The 18,627-nt window shown below is 45.3% G+C and overlaps 1 protein-coding gene across 4 annotated transcripts in view; it reads left to right on the forward strand.

The window, feature by feature from the left end:
* Positions 1-16,800, forward strand: part of SORT1 (sortilin 1) — an 81,399-nt gene extending 64,599 nt beyond the window's left edge. For 2 of the 4 annotated variants that reach the window (XM_060139440.1, XM_060139441.1), the window contains exons 13-21: positions 295-463; positions 1,266-1,456; positions 4,561-4,750; positions 8,194-8,310; positions 8,926-9,034; positions 9,843-9,941; positions 10,490-10,596; positions 10,862-10,985; positions 11,415-16,800. In XM_060139440.1, the coding sequence (XP_059995423.1) occupies positions 295-463; positions 1,266-1,456; positions 4,561-4,750; positions 8,194-8,310; positions 8,926-9,034; positions 9,843-9,941; positions 10,490-10,596; positions 10,862-10,985; positions 11,415-11,429 (1,121 nt within the window). In that variant the 3' untranslated portion in view covers positions 11,430-16,800. The remainder of the gene's footprint in view (positions 1-294; positions 464-1,265; positions 1,457-4,560; positions 4,751-8,193; positions 8,311-8,925; positions 9,035-9,842; positions 9,942-10,489; positions 10,597-10,861; positions 10,986-11,414) is intronic. The other 2 variants (XM_060139442.1, XM_060139444.1) reach the window with 1 other exon arrangement.
* Positions 16,801-18,627: the final 1,827 nt, after the last annotated feature.

Consider the following 18,627-nt stretch of genomic DNA (forward strand, 5'->3'; position numbering starts at 1 on the left):
GCACACTGAAACTCAGTCACAGTGTCGAGCCCTGTGAGAAAACCACCATACATGGCTTTTACCATCCTTTACAGAATTTCTTGCAAGATAATGATACGGTGGGTTTTTCATAGACTCTCATCAGAGAGCAACATGACTTCTCCCTTTACCAAATTGTCAGTGGCCTTTTTTTCAATTACAGGAGGCATGATGGGAAATAATCAGAATAAACTCATTCAGAATTATTCTCTTGACAGTAAATCCTCTCTGTTTCATTGCTGATATGTGCTGATGAGATGGTGGATTGTGTTGTAGGTAGCGTGGGGGATGCTATCTCAGTGATGATCCCAGATGTGTACATCTCAGATGATGGAGGTTACTCCTGGCTGAAGATGCTGGAAGGACCTCACTATTACACCATCCTGGATTCCGGAGGCATCATTGTAGCCATCGAGCACAGCAGCCGTCCTATCAATGTGATTAAGTATGCATGAGCTCAGCTCCACCCACACTATCTGCATAGAGAGCAACTGTGGGATGTTTGTCAGTTTGTTGGGGGGAAGTTACAGTCCCTGATTCAGATTAGTGCATTCTACAGAGCTGTAGGGAAGGTGCTTGAAAGGATTGCATTTAGAGCAACTCAAATTAAATAGCTTTGTTTTTTCCTCTGACTCCCTCTAGCTAACACTTTTCGTCACTTTTAAAAAATACTCTTCTCCCTCCCAACAAGAATATTATGGGAGCATTTAAGCACTCTGGAGGGGAAATGACTCCTTAAGTACAAGTTCTTATTATATAATTTCTGTTTGTTGACTTGGAAGCCCATTCTTACATGAGTCACTATCCTTTTTTCCTTTGGAAGAATTTTTTTTTTTTTCCTTTTGAGGTACGCGGGCCCCTCACTGCTGTGGCCTCTCCCATTGCGGGGCACAGGCTCCTGACGCGCAGGCTCAGCGGCCATGGCTCACGGGCCCAGCCACTCCGCGGCATGTGGGGTCTTCCCAGACCGGGGCACGAACCCACGTCCCCTGCATCGGCAGGCGGACTCTCAACCACTGCGCCACCGGGGAAGCCCTGGAAGAATTTTTATAAAGGCATTTTCTTCCATAATATTTGAGTGAATCCCTTTTCCCCGTTAACTATAGGTGTTAAAAATTAATATAATAGTAAGCCATCACCTAAATATGAGAGTTTTTCTCTGATTTGTTATCAAACAGCCGGTGGTTTCCTGATATTCCCGTAAATGTTGATCCTCTCTCATGATCTTTCTCTAATTGTGGTTTCAGGTTCTCCACAGACGAGGGTCAGTGCTGGCAAACCTACATATTTACCAGGGAGCCTATCTACTTTACTGGCCTGGCTTCAGAACCTGGAGCTAGGTCCATGAACATCAGCATCTGGGGTTTCACAGAATCTTTCCTGACTCGCCAGTGGGTCTCCTACACCATCGATTTTAAAGATATCCTTGAAAGGAACTGTGAGTGTCTCCTTTGAACTTTTCTACCAGAAACTTGTGAGCCCATTTCCCTAAATAACCGATTCAGTTTAATTTCTTCTAGCTGGAATAAGAAAATCATGTGTGTGAAAGAGGACTGAAGGATGTTCCATGTGGGTTAGCAGGCAAAGGGATGGTACCAGAAAAGCACTTCCCTCTTTGGATTAGCACTGTCCAAGAGAAATAAAATGAGAGCCACGTATATAATTTAAATTATTCTATCAACTAGCTACATTATAAAAGTAAAAGAGGCAAAATTTATTTTAATAATATAGTTATTTCAGTATGTCCAAAATATTATCATTTTAACATGTAAGCAATGTTTTTAAATTATTAATGAAACATTTTACATTCTTTTTTTAAGGTATTTTAATTTTTTTATTGGAGTACAGTTGATTTACAATGTTGTGTTAGTTTCTGCTGTACAGCAAAGTGAATCAGTTATACATATACATATGTCCACTCTTTTCTAGATTCTTTTCCTGTATAGGTCAATACAGAGTATTGAGTAAAGTTCCCTGTGCTATACCGTAGGTCCTTATTAGTTATCTATTGTATATATAGTAGTGTGTATATGTCAATCCCAATCTCCCAGTTTATCCCTCTCCCCCTTTCTGCCCTGGTAACCATAAGTTTGTTTTCTACATCTGTGACTCTATTTCTGTTTTGTAAATAAGTTCATTTGTACCTTTTTTTTAGATTCCACATACAAGCAATATCATATGATATTTGTTTTTCTCTGTCTGACTTACTTCACTTAGTACGATAATCTCTAGGTCCATCCATGTTGCTGCAAATGGCATTATTTCATTCTTTTTATGGCTGAATAATATTCCATTGTATATATGTACCACATCTTCTTTACCCATTCCTAAATGTCGATGGACATTTAGGTTGCTTCCATGTCTTGGCTATTGTAAACAGTGCTGCAATGAACATTGGGGTGCATGTATCTTTTTGGATTATGGTTTTCTCTGGATATATGCCCAGGAGTGGGATTGCTGGATCATATGGTAGTTCTATTTTTAGTTTTTTAAGGAACCTCCATACTGTTCTCCATAGTGGCTGTACCAATTTACATTCCCACCAACAGTGTAGGAGGGTTCCCTTTTCTCCACACCCTCTCCAGCATTTATTATTTGTAGATTTTTTGGCGATGGCCAGTCTGACCGGTGTGAGGCGATACCTCATTGTAGTTTTGATTTGCATTTCTCTGATAATTTGTGATGTTGAGCATTTTTCATGTGCTTTTTGGCCATCTGTTACATTCTTTTTCTTCTAACTGGGCCTCAAAATCCAGTGCATATTCTACACTCACCCTTATGGTAAATCTCAATTCCGACTAGCCACATGTGGACATCTAGGAGAGTATAGTTTTGTACTTTAGATCTCTGTAGCATTTTCTGAGAGTTTTTTCTGCTTGTAAGGATAATGCATGTTTTTGTTTGTCTAAAATTATTTCATAACACTTCAGGGTTTTTCACACTTGATGACAGCAGAACTATAGAGGAAAGTGTGTTACAAAGACCATCTAACTGACTGTGTCACTTATCAAAATGTTGAAGTGAGGAAGTTTTCATGCAAAGAGTTTGGCTTGACCATTTCAGAACGCTGTGACTTCAAACTGGAAGGCATGTTAAAGGCCCAGAAAATGGCTTCAGAGAAGTTAAAATATTCATTGCAAGGTGTTCCTAAAGAATGACAAGCAAACCCAGGCCCCCAGTACCAAAGATGCTGACATTGTACTGAAAACATGGAGGATAAAAAAAAAAAACTGGAGAAAAAGTGATGACTCCTTGTGACCCATAGTTGCTTTCTGGCATAATATGGTAGAAGACTTAAGTTTCAAGAAGCTCTGGTTAAATTTGGTCCTGACTGTTATTAGGCTGTGTTGGGGGCCCGTTTCCTCAGCATGTTACTTTAGTGAGTCCTGCAAGAAGCAGAAGCACTCAGTTTGGACCTTACTTTTCTACAAGATGTTTCAATGATTTAAAATCGGAGAGTCATTATAATCTAAATTCACTAAATAGGCTGTAAAGGAGCTAGCTGGCTTATGAGTTTTCCCCTCAGCAGGCAGCTCTACAGTTATCCCTGAAGTTTAACATCATTAAAAGATTTGTTAAGCCCCTGCTCTTTTTTAAAAATTTTTATTTATTTATTTTATATTCATTTTTGGCTGTGTTGGGTCTTCGTTTCTGTGCGAGGGCTTTCACCAGTTGGCAGCGAGTGGGGGCCACTCTTCATCGCGGTGCGCGGGCCTCTCACTGTCGCGGCCTCTCCCGTTGCAGAGCACAGGCTCCAGACGCACAGGCTCAGTGGTTGAGGCTCACGGGCCTAGCCGCTCCGCAGCATGTGGGATCTTCCCGGACCGGGGCACGAACCCGTGTCCCCTGCATTGGCAGGCGGACTCTCAACCACTGCGCCACCAGGGAAGCCCCAGCCCCTGCTCTTTAACAGGCCCTGTTCTGGTCTTCACATCCCAAAAGATAAAAACCTAATCCACAGTCTTTAGGCCACAGCCTTTGAGTCATTTTTCCATGAGTGGATGATATGACACACTAAGCCAGGTTGACTGTCATCATGGTCTTCATTTGAAAGCCAGTCTACAAGAGTTAAAAGCCTAGAAAGTATGTTTCCCCTTCTGTTTGAAGCAAACTAACCCATAGTGAAATTGAACCCATGCTTTTGGCTAATTGGTGTCTTGTCCTAAAGGCAAGCATCTGGTTGCTTACCTGACAGCTCCTGCTGACCAAGGGCACAGGTGTGCAAGACTTAAAGACAGAAGCTTCTCAGTCTGGAAGGAACCTTAGAGGTTCTCCATCCAGCTCCCCAGTTCAAAAATAAGGTTTTTCCTAGAACTCAAATGGGTCGTGAGATGCAAAGACTCCTCCCTTGGCATGAAGAAAAGCCCATTGCTGGTAGGCTCCCACTAATGTTAACTTTCATTTGCAATTCCAAAGTGAAGCAATAGGTTGAGTCAAACATCCCTACTTTTCCTCTCCTCGTTCTTCCTATTGCCTGGCAGCTGCCTCACATGGGTGGGTTCTGTCCCATGCAGTTTCCTGAACAGCCTGTCTTTCTTTTAGGTGAAGAGAAGGACTATACCATATGGCTGGCTCACTCCACAGACCCTGGAGATTATGGAGATGGCTGCATCTTAGGCTATAAAGAACAGTACCTACGGCTACGCAAGTCTTCCGTCTGTCAGAATGGTCGGGACTATGTTGTGACCAAGCAGCCGTCCGTCTGTCCCTGCTCCCTGGAGGACTTCCTCTGGTATCAGCATCCCTCAGATCCCTATCAGCCATTTCCCGTGCTGGAGGAGGCAAAAGACAGTTCAGAAATATTTAAATCCTTTTCTTTCCCTTCTTCCTCAAGAGTGGAGTACTGTTGCTTCTTATTAAGGAAATTGAGGCACAGAGAAAGGGAACCAGAGTTGTTAATAATTGGACAGATAACATTGCATCAGTTACTTATTGGCCAGAACCAGCAACAACCCCTGGACATCCTGACTTGGCAGTGGTGGGAAGGAGAGAGGTACATAAGGAGGATGAGAATTAAAAAGGAGAGAGAGAGAAGATGATAGGACAGAAACACCAAGAAGAGTGGTACAGGAGCTCAGAGGAAACTGGACTTTAGCAAGCAGCCTGACAGCCTGGGTGTAGCAGGTAGGGTACTAGGTTTGGGGTCGTCTGCAGGACTGAAGGCAGAAAGAGTGTGGATCTGTCCCAAGAGAGGAGGTGACATCAGTATGTATGGTCTGTATGTCCCATCAAGGCTTAGAAGTCCCATCAAGTCCCAAGGCTTCTAAGTCCCATCAAGGCTTAGAAGCCATCAAGGTGAACTCCCTAGAGTTCAGGACCATCCAGGCTTAAGGGTTAGTTTCTTGTCTGGCACAGGGTTAGTTGATTATACAAGGGCGAGGGAGTCCCTAGGTAGCCTAAGCAAGGTAACGTAGGGCAAATAAGAGGAACTGCTTCACATCACAGGTACTAATCTTATGGAACTTGTTACCTGCAAAAGATACTGACAGGAGGTAGAAGTGGATTTGGAAAAGAAGGCAGGCAGATAGCAGTCCTGTCCTCCCACAATGTATTCTCCTGAACTGCAGGTGACAGAGAATGCAGGACTGAGCAAACTGCAGCCTGACCCAGTGTGTTTCCTCCTGCATGGCTCATAATCTGTGGAATGGCCAGGGGTCCTCCCTTCTCTATTTCCGCAGGGGAAAATATCACTCAGGTCACTTTGATGTTGTAATAGGGCTAGAGCTTATTCATACTGTCAAACTCTGAAGGGCTGTCTCCCATCCTTAACTGCACACAGGGTGGCTCTCGGTCACCTGAGCTTCTGCTGTTTTCCAAACACGTTGTGCTTCCTCAGAGCTCCATGCCACTGTGCGTGCTGCTGCTTCTTCCTGGAAGTCTTTCCCTGCTTGACCCCAAGCCTGGTGAATTCCAACTTAGCCTTTAATACTTAGCTCAGATACCGCCTTCTTAAAGCCTTCCCCAGATTTTCCTCATCTAGGCTCCTAATACAGCACTTACCATATTTTAATTTTTGTGTATAGATTTGCTTCCACCATTAAACTCCAGACTCTTTGAGTGCATATTGTATTTGATAATCACATAGTCATAATGATAGCCGCTGACGTTTTTTAGCAGTACGTCTGTTTACACTTCCCCTCAGCAGCCCTGTGAGAGAGGTACTCTGGTTATTTCCATTTCACAAAGGGAGAAATGAAGGTACAGAGAGGTTATGACTAATTTGCCATCACGTGGCAGAGCTGCGATGTGAACCTGGCCATTCAGCTCCAGAGCCTGCCCACTGTACCCCACGTGCTTGAGAAATGTGTACTTTGTGAGTGGGAAGGGTATGGTCCCTGAAATTTTGGATTGAACACATAAAATTTTTGCCAGAAATTTCTCCTTGCTATTGGAGGTGTGGTGTCTTCTGTATCTTTTGTTCTCTCTACCCTCTCCCTTAAATATTTGTCAGAAAGCCTTGAAGTACAAGCAGCATCTATATATTCACCAAATATTCATTGACTATTTTCTATGCACAGGGCAGTGCAAAGTGATAACAGGAAGTTTATTATAGACTCTCCTGGTAAGATGCACATAATTATGTTTGAAACAAAAGGTGGGATCCTTGGGGATTTAGAAAAGGGAGAGACTATTCCATCCAGAGCTGAAAGGAGGTAGGTGGGTCAAAGAAGGCTTTGTAGAGGAGGTGGCATTTGGGCTGAGCCCTGACGAGCCGTAGGATTTGACCATGCACATCTGGGAAGAAGCAGGTCGTTAAAGCCCATGGACTGATGTGGGCTTAGACCACCCCAACAGCGTGATCAGGAAGGGTGTGCTGGAAGATAGGCCATGAGGGGAAGTTACAGTAGTCACGATGAAGTGAGTGGGTCCAGATGGGGGTGCTCAGGCTGTTTCCAACTTAGATGGTGGGAAGGAAGGTAGTGTCCTGGACAAACGGAGGAAATGACTGGAGGGACTGGCATGAAGGAGGAAACGCGATGTATTTTGAATGTTTTGTTTATTTGAGGTTCTGTCAGCAGATTTAGATGGCAGTGTCCAGCAGGTATTTGGAAATGTAGGATTAGAGCTCAAGAGAGGTAAAACCTAGAAGTTTTAGTTGCAACAAATAGTTAAGCTCATGAAGGGGGAGTAAGAGAATGAATTATAGAATCTTGGAAAACATCTGCACTTACGGGTTAGGAAGAGAGCAGAGCAAGCAGTGACCAAAGAAACAGACGAGTGCCACTCTCAGGGCCTCAGTGGGTGGGGCACAGCATTGTGGCAAGTGCCCCAGAATAGGTGATCAGAGTGAACGAGACAGAGAGAGCCCCCTAGGTTGGATGACTGGTGAGCCCTGGGGGGCCACAGACGTTCATTTTCAAGGTTGCAGAAGGGGGTCGAAGCCCAAATGCATAGAATAAAAAGTAAATGAGTACAACAGGACAAGGAAAAAATATTTTTTAAGAAATCTGGCCAGTAAAGGAGAGGATGGTGAAGGAAGAGGACAGGTTCAGGCTAAGGAGGAGCCTCCAGGTGAGTGGGACTAGTGGTCACTGCCACACTGTCCATGGAACGAGCCCCCGCCCAGGGGCATTAGGAAGGATGGGGCCGAGGCCACTCGTGTCATTTCTTTGGGGAAAGCAGAGAAAGAGCAGATGGGTGGCGCTATGGAGAGATGGGATAGAATGGAGGGCAAGAACAGGCATTCACATTGGCGGCAGGGACCATCTAAGAAACTGAGGAACACGGAAGTGGGGAAGGCAGGAAAGGTTTAACATACCCGCCATGGGTAGAACATGGGTAAATGGGTTATTTGGAGAGAAATAAAAGAGTTGCTGAGTGTCCCAGAGTTTAGATCTGTTGCTGATGTACTATTTCTCTGTGTCTTAGTCACGTGAGTCCCCACCCCCTGCAGGCTGCCCTCCTTCCCTTCCCGGAGCCTGAGTTGTCTGTGTGGGACTCCTAGCTACTGAGTCTGAAGCCCAATCCATAAGCTATTTTCCCTCAGTTCAGCCCTCCCCCTGTGCTTTTTTTTCCTAAACAGACCTCTTTATATGTCACAGGCTTCCTTAGCTTCTTTCTGGCAACCCAAGACTGGAACATTGACCATCCACTGCCCCATATAAAGCCTTCATTGCTAGTCGCTTCCTGTCTTTCAGCAACTTTGAAAGATACCTTATTTGCTGATTCTTACAGTGATTTTGGCTACTTCCGTCCAGAAAATGACTCCAAGTGTGTGGAACAGCCAGAACTCAAGGGCCACGACCTAGAGTTTTGTTTGTACGGGAGAGAAGAGCACCTGACGACAAATGGGTGAGATGCCTGCTTCTCCCGTATCGGGACTGAGTCTCCACTGTGCAGAGTGAAAGCTGCGTCTCTCCGCATAGTTCGGAGCAGTAGCTGAGAGCACTCTAGAAAAATACTGTCTACTAAAACTTTCTGTAGTGGGGGAAATGTTCTGTAATCTGCTGTGTCTGATGCGGTCGCCACTAGCCCTTTGTGGCTGTTGACACTAGTGTGAGTGAGAAACTGAAGTAATTTTAATTAATTTAAGTGTAAATAGCCACCACAGTAGAGAGCGCTGCTCTAGAGGAGGCTCACTGCCTCCTTCCCTGATAAACACTCCCCTCCCCTGTGGTTTATGTACCGCGTGTTGACTGCATTCCCTGGTCACAGTTCTTTGACACAGTCTCTTAAGGCAGAAAGGTGGCATGTCCCTGCAGCAAGGCAAGGGATGTGTGGTCTGTCCAAGGACTGAAACTACACAGAATATCCCCAAAACATCCCTGCAGATCTCCCCCAAGGCCTGAAAGATGGTGTAATGACCAGAAGTTTTTCTGCAACTTCTAAAATCTTGTTTTCAGGAAGCAAGCAAGAATCCAGAAGTACATCCTTGTATTCTGTTAACAAATTTTCTCTGCCTCTCAGGTACCGGAAAATTCCAGGAGACAGATGCGAGGGCGGAGTGAATCCTGCTCGAGAAGTGAAAGACTTGAAAAAGAAGTGCACAAGCAACTTTCTGAGTCCAGAAAAGCAGGTATGTTAAAGTAGATCTGGTTTAGATACAAGTGGGGTTTCAAGTTCTGCCAGGAATAGTCAAAGTTACAGTGTCAAGAACTCTGTTACTGAGTACAAGTGGCCAGACTACTTCTGTCAGGCTTCCCTTCGTACAGGAAACTGTCAGGATGAGGGATGGTCATATAACCCAACGCTAAGCTCATCTACCGAAAACGTTTTTGTTGGGGGAAAAAAAATGGTATTCAGTAAAGTTTTTCCAAGTCTTAGATGCATACGGTTGAGGAAATTTCTGAGGCTCAGAGTCATTTAGGAAAAAGACTCAAGAAGTTCGGCTGTAAAGGGCTGGAGTTTTACACATGTGGAAGGGAGGGCACTGGACCATAGGTAGGGTGGATCTCTTTGCCGAGTCATGTCAAGTGTGTTCAGAATGAAAAACTGAACTATGGTAATAAGGGGCTGGTTTTGATTTAGAAGCAAGTTTTAGGGCTGATTACAGTTCTGTAGCACTGAACTATCTGGCTGGAATATGGGGATATGGTAAAGAGGAAACCTCTTGATAAAGAAGCACTGGCCCAGCAGTGAGACTTGGGGCAGTAAACTGTGGGCCCCAGGTTCCTAATCTGGAAATTGAGAGGTGGACAGTCTGCAGTTCCCTCCTATCTAACCTTCTAAGGGATGAAGGCCTGACAAGGGGTGGGATTAAGAAGGCAGTGGGAGAAAAATGTGTGGGTGTGTGTACTTGTCGGGGGCAAGTTCCTCCTTCTCTGCATCCCCGCCCTGCACTCCTGGTGGCTGTCCTCAGAGTGTTTGTGTGTGTGATTGCACAGGACTACCGCCCACAGGGACACAACTTGTCCCAGAATCCAGCTCCGCCTCCTCTTGGATACATTGAAAACACACACACCCTATCTCCCACCCAAAAGCAGGTAGGTCACACTCAAACAATGATACGGAAAGCTTATTTGTAAAAACATACAACAACTTAAGTAAAAGATAAATCTCGGTGTCATAGGATGGCTTGCCTAACATAACATTGGCACAGCTCCTTTCCAGGTAATTGGCCCTGTTTTAGATTCATTCAGCCCACTTATTATCATAGTCTCCCTTTCCTGCTTCACCCTTAAAAGCTCCAAGACTTATAAACAGTGGTAGTGGGGAACAGTCACAATTACCATTTGATCTAGGTAGTTGCTACGACTTCCAGTGTAACTTTGACATGGAAGCCACTGAGTTTGCACCATTCTGACAGCTTTAAGGCAGTTGAAGTTCTGGTCACCCTCTGCCAGCTGTGATATTCTCCTGGTAGCACTGAGATGGTTCATCTTGGGGGCAGGGGTTGGGAAAGTATCATCATTAGGTGCCTAGAGACTGCAGATCATTCAACAGAGAAATAGGGGAATGAGCAGCCTCTTTGAATTCTGTCTGAGAATATGCACACCCAAAATTGTTTGTGTTTGTGTTTTAATTTATCAAGAATTCCAAGTCAAATTCTGTTCCGATTATCCTGGCTACTGTGGGATTGATGCTGGTCACAGTCGTAGCAGGAGTGCTCATTGTGAAGAAGTACGTCTGTGGGGGAAGGTAAGGAACAGAAATCAATCAAACCAGAAAGTCCACCGAGGGCAGACGGTTGAGTCAGCCCCTGGCAAAAACTAACTAGTTGAAGTGATGTTACTGAAACATCAGGCCCAAATCTTTCCTTACATTTTCCATATGCCAGGTACGGGCTGTGCTTCCTATATGTGTGACTCATTCTGCAAGTGTGTAAAACTTGGAAAATCCACCGTCCTATAAGAAATGCACCCCTCCTCCCCATGTGAGAGTTGACGGTGGTTTCCACCCGCAGGTTCCTGGTGCATCGATACTCTGTGCTCCAGCAACATGCGGAGGCCAACGGTGTGGATGGTGTGGATGCTTTGGACACAACCTCCCACACTCATAAAAGTGGTTATCATGATGACTCAGATGAGGTGAGACTATTTCTTCTTGAGGGGTGGTCCAGAAATTTTTAAAAAGGGTGATCTTTGGGCTTCCCTGATGGTGCAGTGGTTGGGAGTCCGCCTGCCGATGCAGGGGACACGGGTTCGTCCCCCGGTCCGGGAAGATCCCACATGCTGCGGAGCGGCTGGGCCCGTGAGCCGTGGCCGCTGAGCCTGTGCATCCAGAGCCTGTGCTCCGCAGCGGGAGAGGCCACAACAGTGAGAGGCCCGCGTACCGCAAAAAAAAGAGTGATCTTTTCTTACTCATGATCAAGATAATGATTGAAGCAAAGGAGGGTATAAGCTAGAAGCAGCAATTTAATGACTGTAAGACTTGGCCAGCCCAGAAACTAGGTAATGGCTTTCAAAATAGGGATTTTTTTGGTCTGTAAATAATATGGCCTATGTCTTTCTTTTCAGGACCTCCTGGAATAGCTCCTCAAAGGAGCTGGGACTGAGCACAGATGATGGAACCGCAGTACCTCTTACACTCCCTGTGGCTCCGACTTGGGGAAATAAATTTCCCATTGCGAGGGACCCAGCTCTGTTTCTGCTGCTTCCATCAAAGCCAAAAGGACCTACACTAAAGAAATGGGGGGTGGGGACCCTAAACACTCTTACAATTGGCCCTGAGAAGAGAGGGAAAATTTTTAATTCTTTAACTTTTCATTTCAAGTTCTGTCTTTTTGCAAGGTACGGGCCCTTTTCGGTTTTGTTTTTGTTTTTTAAGGGAAATGAAATGGAATTGAAGGGAACTTTTCACTAACCCCACTGTTGCATGTTTTGCATGGCGCCTGCCCCAGGGCACCTGCCAGCTTCAGCATCAACTCTCACAAAGCACTTGGTGCCGTCCCTGGGCTGTGCTGGCAACACGAAGCAGCCGCAGAGATGAGCACAGAGGCTGCGATGACTGGCACAGCCTGGGCAGCCTTTCTCCATCTGGGGACAGCCCCGCTCCAAGAACACTGCACACCAGCTCCTCACACAGATCCCTGCTTTTTGTTGTTGTTGTTGTTGTTTTTTCAGGGACCATAGGCCACAGTGATTTTTCTTTTCCCCTGTTTAATTAGGCAATACCCTCATTAATTGCCCTTTGGCAACTAACTTACATGTGCTTCCAAGACACTAAATCAGGAAAACTTAAAGGGTAATATTTTTAATTTGGGGCAGGAAAAAGGGAGCAGCAGAGAATTGACTAGATTTAGCACCTATTAAAGGAGAAACTCTTGCTTCTTCCGAGATCTTTCAAGCCATGCTTTGTGTGTGTGCCAGTGGACTTGCTCAAGGTCTGGGTTCAGGCTTGCCCGGGCTGTGTGCCCAGGCTGAGCGAGCTCTTCGCTGGAGTGGCTGGTGGCATGGGCCGTGCAGCCCCTGAGGATGGCACGTCACAGTCTTCTGCGTCCCCTCCTGCCTGCTGTGCTGGCTCCTTGGTGAATCATTAGAATGGCTGCTTATTTGCTTCCTCTTAGGTTGCTGCTCTGCATGGAGCCATGACTAGACATGTTTTCAGATTTAGGCTTTTTTAAAAAAATCAGAATTTTATTACCAGACTCTCCTCCTCTGCCCTTTTTCCCAGCTTTGCCAAGTAATTTGTTGGCATGAAACTTTTGGCTGAACCAACTGAAAAACACACTTCTAGTGTAGATGATGTTTCGTGTGATACATTAAGTTCGTATTTTAAATTTAAAAAAATTTTCCTTTTGACATTTTTAAAAATGAGATAAATTAGAAAATGTAGCAAGATGGATTTTGGGGTGGCCATATAGTGATGGAAAGCTGCAATCGTTAGTTTTAATACAGCTTGACTATTTGCTATACCGGAATATAGTAGCACGTTTTCAGTCTTAGCATACCTACTGTGCCGGTCACAGTTTCTCCCAATAATTATGATTGGGACATTCTTTGATAAACTGCCGTTTTGTTGCTAGTTCACTTTATGGCTAGAAAGTCAGGAAAAAGTAAATGTGCCAAATTAACTGTTGTCAGAATGCGTGAGCAGATGGCTGAGTTCTCTCCTCACCAGAATGGATTCACAGCCGCAGGGAAAGTGGGGGAGGGAATGGATGGAGAATTCTAGAGACTTTGAAACTGCAGTAAACTTAAATGAGTCAGGGAGCTATAAAGTTAGGGCAGTTTTTGTAAAGAGAGTTAATACTTGTTAGAGCCAGAGAACACTAGTCTTTTAGGAAAAGCTCATTCCTTTTACAAGGTTTTTAAATTAAAAGTAATTCCAAAGATATACCAGCTCACAAATGATTAAGTATCGGCTTTTGTCCCCGGTCGCCCTCACCTCCTGCCCAAAATGAATTTGATGTCCAGAAAAGACCTACTTACACCATACACCTCTTCTCCCCACATATACCCGCTCGGGTAGGTGTGCTGATACATGGTAATTCTCTGATTAGTTTTAAGATAGGAAAGTTAATATTCTTCTCTAACCGTATAAGATTAGGGCTCTTTGCCTATAATGATATTTCTATAGAACTTGGCAGTTTTCACAGCACTTTTTCTCTTGCATTATGTAATTTGAACCTTACAACATTCTCGTGAGATTTTAAAAAAAAAAAGGCGGGGGTTGTAATCCCCATTAGAGATGGAGCTGAGGTACAAAAACGGAGCAAGTCGCCAGGGTCCCTGTGTGTTACGAGCACCGCCAGTGGTTGTCTTCAGATCTCGTATACGTTTTGATGTGCGCCAGTGCCGAGCACCTGGAGAGGGCTGCTCTCTTATAGATGACTTGCTATTCTTTAGGATGCGGATCAGTGACATTTCTTGCAGAGCAGTATTTAGCTCTTTTTTGCCACCTTGGTAAACAGAAGAGTTTATTCTCCTGTTGTTCATGGTTGAAAACAAAAGTAATGGTAATTTTGAATATGTGTTTAGAAACCGCCCCTCACCTTGTTGAGGGTCACTGTTCAAGAGTGCAGGAATGGAATCTCCATTGATGAGGCACCCTCTTCATTCTTCTTGTCCTCCCACCACTGGCTGGCTAGCGAGCTCAGTTGGTTTGAGGACTGCTAACAAGCCTGGCTAGTTAGCCTTCTGGGTCAGCCTGCACTCACACAAGTGTATGCCCTCAGCCAGACAGGAAAACGGCCTAAATCCATGACAGCTTCTAAGAAAAGAAGATTTCCAATTTGTCCTATCGATGTTAGGTTAGGAGAATTATCTTTGAAAGTAAAGTTGTGTAAAGTCTCAGGCTTGATAGCAAAAGATTATTTCAACAATAGAAGTTAGCACTGTAAGGTAGGTTGGACATATTAGACCGTCCAAAGTGACCTGAGCTCTAAAATCCAGGCGGAGAACTCATCATCCTTCGTGCTCTGTGGACAGGTGTCTTGGACATAAGGGGGCTCTTGGTTTTTAGTGAGACCAGAGACCAGGGATGCATACACCTAGGCTGTTGATTGAATGGGAATGCCCCTTAGAAGAATGAAAGCGTTTGGAGGATTGTGGCAGTTCTAGGCTGGGCTTAAGAGATTCAACAGATTAGCTGTAACTAAAACTTAGAATTTGCCGTCTGCCTCTGAATAGGCTTTCCAGTGTGCGTCTCTGTAATTCTTAGGTTTGCCTCTGGGCCTCTACATGCCCAAGCTGGCCTTTCATCCCTGACAGATAAGTAATGAACTGGCCACCGCTGGCTCTGTAAACCATTGCTGGTTCTCCCATGGCCTTCATCACGGTACAAGGATAGAGAGAGGAGTGCAGGGCAGTTCACATCCACCCCAGGTGGCAGGACTGTCCTGACTTGAGTCATTTCTTTATTTTCTAGGCAAATGATTCAGGTAGAGAGATTCTCTCTTTCCTTTTCGGAGAGCTTTAAAGAGCCCCGCTCCTGTATGCAATGGCTTAGAGCTCGCCCTGCTCATTTTTGGTACCGCCCCCTTGCCTCACATGAAGCCCAGATACTTGGAACTGCTAAAATAGGAAGAGATTCAGCTTTTCAACTTTGCTACTACCTTCCCTCAAGCAGGAAGATTAACATGGACTTACATGTCCTTTGGACAAAAACCAAAGTTAAAGATTTGCCACATGGTGGAGTGATAGGGAGGGCCAGACTTTCAGCACGGGCACTCAGCAGGTGCCAGACTTTCTGTTCCATCTGCCACTGATCCGCCCAGCTCAGGCAGCTCTGGCAGTGCTGTCCTGCCCTAGCAGAGCCCAGGCCTCACCCTCATGGAGGATGATTAAAATAGCAGGAACATGTTGATTTCTTGGCTACTTTGCATTATAACAATAAGAATCAGAACATTAATTAGAAATTGTCTTCAACAACTTTACGCATTTTTTCACACTGGTACATTTTTAAGCGTCCTTGTTTATATAGGATAACTTAAACTAATCTGTACCTTTCTATATATATATGTGTGTGTGTACATATATACATGTATAAACTGTATAGTGTACATGTTAATGATTTATTGATATGTCCCAAGTCTTTAATGCAGTTCTCATCCTCCGCATGCCCTCAGTTTGTGGTCGGGTGACTTAAATGTTCCTGATGATTCTGCCCACCTCCTGTGTTTGGACGTCTAGGGAGGAGGGGTTTGATGGCACCCTCCTTATCCTCGTGCACAGAAATGCTCAGGGTCCCCGTGTGCCTGTTGTCCAGCCCTGTCTTGTCTCTTGTTCCCTATCAGCATGTGGTCCCTCCTTGCTCTGTAACTTCTCTGCCTCCACCCCAAGCTGTCGGTACAAAAGTGTAAAGCAGTATTAAGATCGTTACTGCATGTATGCTAAAAACCCAAGTTTTCTGTTCCCTTGGGACAGAAAATTGCATGTGAGGTGGGATAATCAAGTTTCAATGACCAATGTCGGTTACACAAAAAAGCCAGACCCTAGAATAAAATTCCACAAAATGGAAATAAAACTCAAATTTCTTCAGCATTATGTAAATAAATCTGGGTGTGTTTAACTTTGTACTGGTAATTTTCTGTATATTTGCAATATTTGGGTTAGAAATAAAACAGACTGGACTTTGTTACCTGACCTACTAAAATGACTAAGCTACAGTTTGTTAATATGAAAGCTTTTCCAGTTTTCTAGCTTCAAAAATCAAACTCCAGCAACCAGAGAATAAGTCAGTTAAAGAGCCAGGACTATTCATTTATAGCATGTAAGGTATTAGGTAATTTATAGGAAAAACTACTCACCTGTTTCTGCTTTATGCTCACAAAGATCTGCCTCCCATGGGTATTTGTAAAAGCAGCTTTCTTGTTCTTACTCCGGGAAAGTGTAGCTGAGCCACCCCGTACACCTTCTCCGTTTCAACCGCTACACTCTTCCTTCTGCACGCAGCGGCATGTCATTACTCTCTTGAATTCCATGTTCTTCTAGCAGGTTGATAAGTAACACCAAGGAGTTTACCTTCCACACCTTTCCATCTGCCCCTCTTAACCTTTCTCCTGCTGCACTTACTCGTAGTCCTTCCTGACCCATTTCATTTAAGGACCTTCAAAGAGTTGCAACTTTCCTCCTCCAAAATATTTCTTTTAGGGGAGGTTCCTGCCCACCCCCACTGAGCCTTTAGCCAAGCCTCACGACTGCTCAGCCTTCCGTCCTGGCGGGTATTTCCATTTAATGCTTGCTCTGGCGTCGTGGTCTAAAGATGACCAGGCAGAGACCTTGCTCTTGAGGAGCCCATGTCTGCTGGAAGAGCCCTCCCCCAGGAGGTTATCCAAGGTGGTTTATTTTCTGGAATTCTATCTAACATAGTGTTCTAAGACTTCCTGCAGCAGAATCAGTAGGTTTTTTTTAAAATGCATATCCCACTTAGACCTATTAAATTAGCCTTTCCAATGGATAAGACCCTAGGAGTCTGCCTTTTTTATTTGATTCTTCAGTTGCAACAAGGAGCTAAGACCAAAAGCCTGGGCCAATCTCCTCATCAAAGCATGGATTAAGTGGGGTATAAGAGGGGGTGTTTGGAGTCCCCTGGTGTACTGTCTGGACTCGTAAGGGCTTTGGCTGGGTCAGACAAGAGAAATAGGTCAAAGAGGCCTTTACACAAATCCTGACATGACACAGCGCAGCCTCTCACCACCAGCCTGAGGTCAAGCTCCACAGTTACCCTCTTCAGTCATCCGAGCTCCTGATAAACAGCTTCCTGTGCACCAGCTGTGTCTACAGGTTGTCCTAGCCCTCGGTCCCTATACAGGTTGCAAAGATGAGTTCTGGGCTTCTGTCCCACACCCCAAGATAGTAACAGGCTCCCAGGATCCTAATGACTGCCCCCAATTTGACGGCTAAAGGGGAGAAATGAGTAAGGAGCTCATTCATTCAACCATACTCATTTGTTTCCATAAAAAATAAAGGAGAGGAGGGGAAGGGGGGAATGTGGGAACTCTACTTTCCACTCAATTTTGCTGTGAACCTAAAACTGCTCTTTAAGCCTAAAGAAAAAAAAATATATATATATATATTCACAGAGGGGATGCCAGCTTCTGGAGATGAGAAAGTAGAGTATGATAGGAAACCAGATTGATTGGATGGAGTGCATAGAACATATAAATGATGGTCTGGTGAGCCTAGAAATCACATAGGACCGTTAGTATGTAACACCTACTGTGTTCTGGCCACTTTCATATACTTTTACCATTTTATCTTCAACACAATTGTGGCATCATCATCCCTTGTTTCATGGACCAGGGACCTGAGGTTCAGAGTAAGTGGTTTTCCCAGGGTCACCTAGCAAATGAGTGAGTAGTAGAGCCCAGAGTCACACTCAAGTCCTCTAACCTTATGCTCCTGGCTCTCCCCTCCATCACTGCTGCTTCTCACTTAATTTGTACTTTATCTCATAGGCAAGGGAGCTTTGAAAGGGACAAGTGCTGGCCCAACCTAAAAATAGCTTACATTTATCGAGCACTTAGTCGGCTACACTCTGCTAAGCACTTTACCCAGATTACCTTTGAATCCTCACAGCAACCCTATGGCTGTTATCTCCACTTCACAGATGAGGAAACAGACCTGAGAGAGACTGTGATGTGTGGTTACAAGTCACACAGCCAATTGGTGATGGAGCCAAAGTGAGCCGGGGGGTCTGGCTCCAGTGTGCAGATCCTGCCCTGCACTGCCACGGGGGGAGTGGAGAGGATGGGGCCGCCCCCATAAAGGCTGAGCTGGCGAGACTTTACAACTCAGCGAATGTGGGAGCAGAGAGGGAGAGACCACCTAAAGGTGTGCCTGTGAATCAGCTAATCCTGGGGCCCCTTCCTTGGACCTGGACACCCTTGGATGAGCTGGAGGTCAGGAGCCGAGATGTCACCCAATCCTCCTGCCAGAAGCCAGAGGCCCCATTTGGATGGTCTGGGTGGGGAGGGGCTGTTTGAAAAGCTCGAGCGCTCCCCTCCCTCCCTGGTGTTGTGAGAGAGGTGTCGGTTCTCTCTCCCAAGATAACAGGACTACCGGGTCCTCCTCCTGCAGCTATTCTGGGCTGCGGTCCGCTCCCCACTCTTCCCCTGGCCCCTGCTTCAGCCGTCTGGGAGTAGCTGGGTGGGAACAGGCCAGCCCTGTTACATAACCCTGTGGCTGGGACCCTGGGGAGGCCGGGCTGGCGAGCAGGTGCTCAGCCCCTCCCTCGCCACCAACAGTGAAAATCTTTCTCTGGAGCCCAGCCTTGGGGTGGCCCAGC

The sequence above is a fragment of the Lagenorhynchus albirostris genome, chromosome 2 (assembly GCF_949774975.1).
Source record: "Lagenorhynchus albirostris chromosome 2, mLagAlb1.1, whole genome shotgun sequence".
Classification (NCBI taxonomy): Eukaryota; Metazoa; Chordata; class Mammalia; order Artiodactyla; family Delphinidae; genus Lagenorhynchus; species Lagenorhynchus albirostris.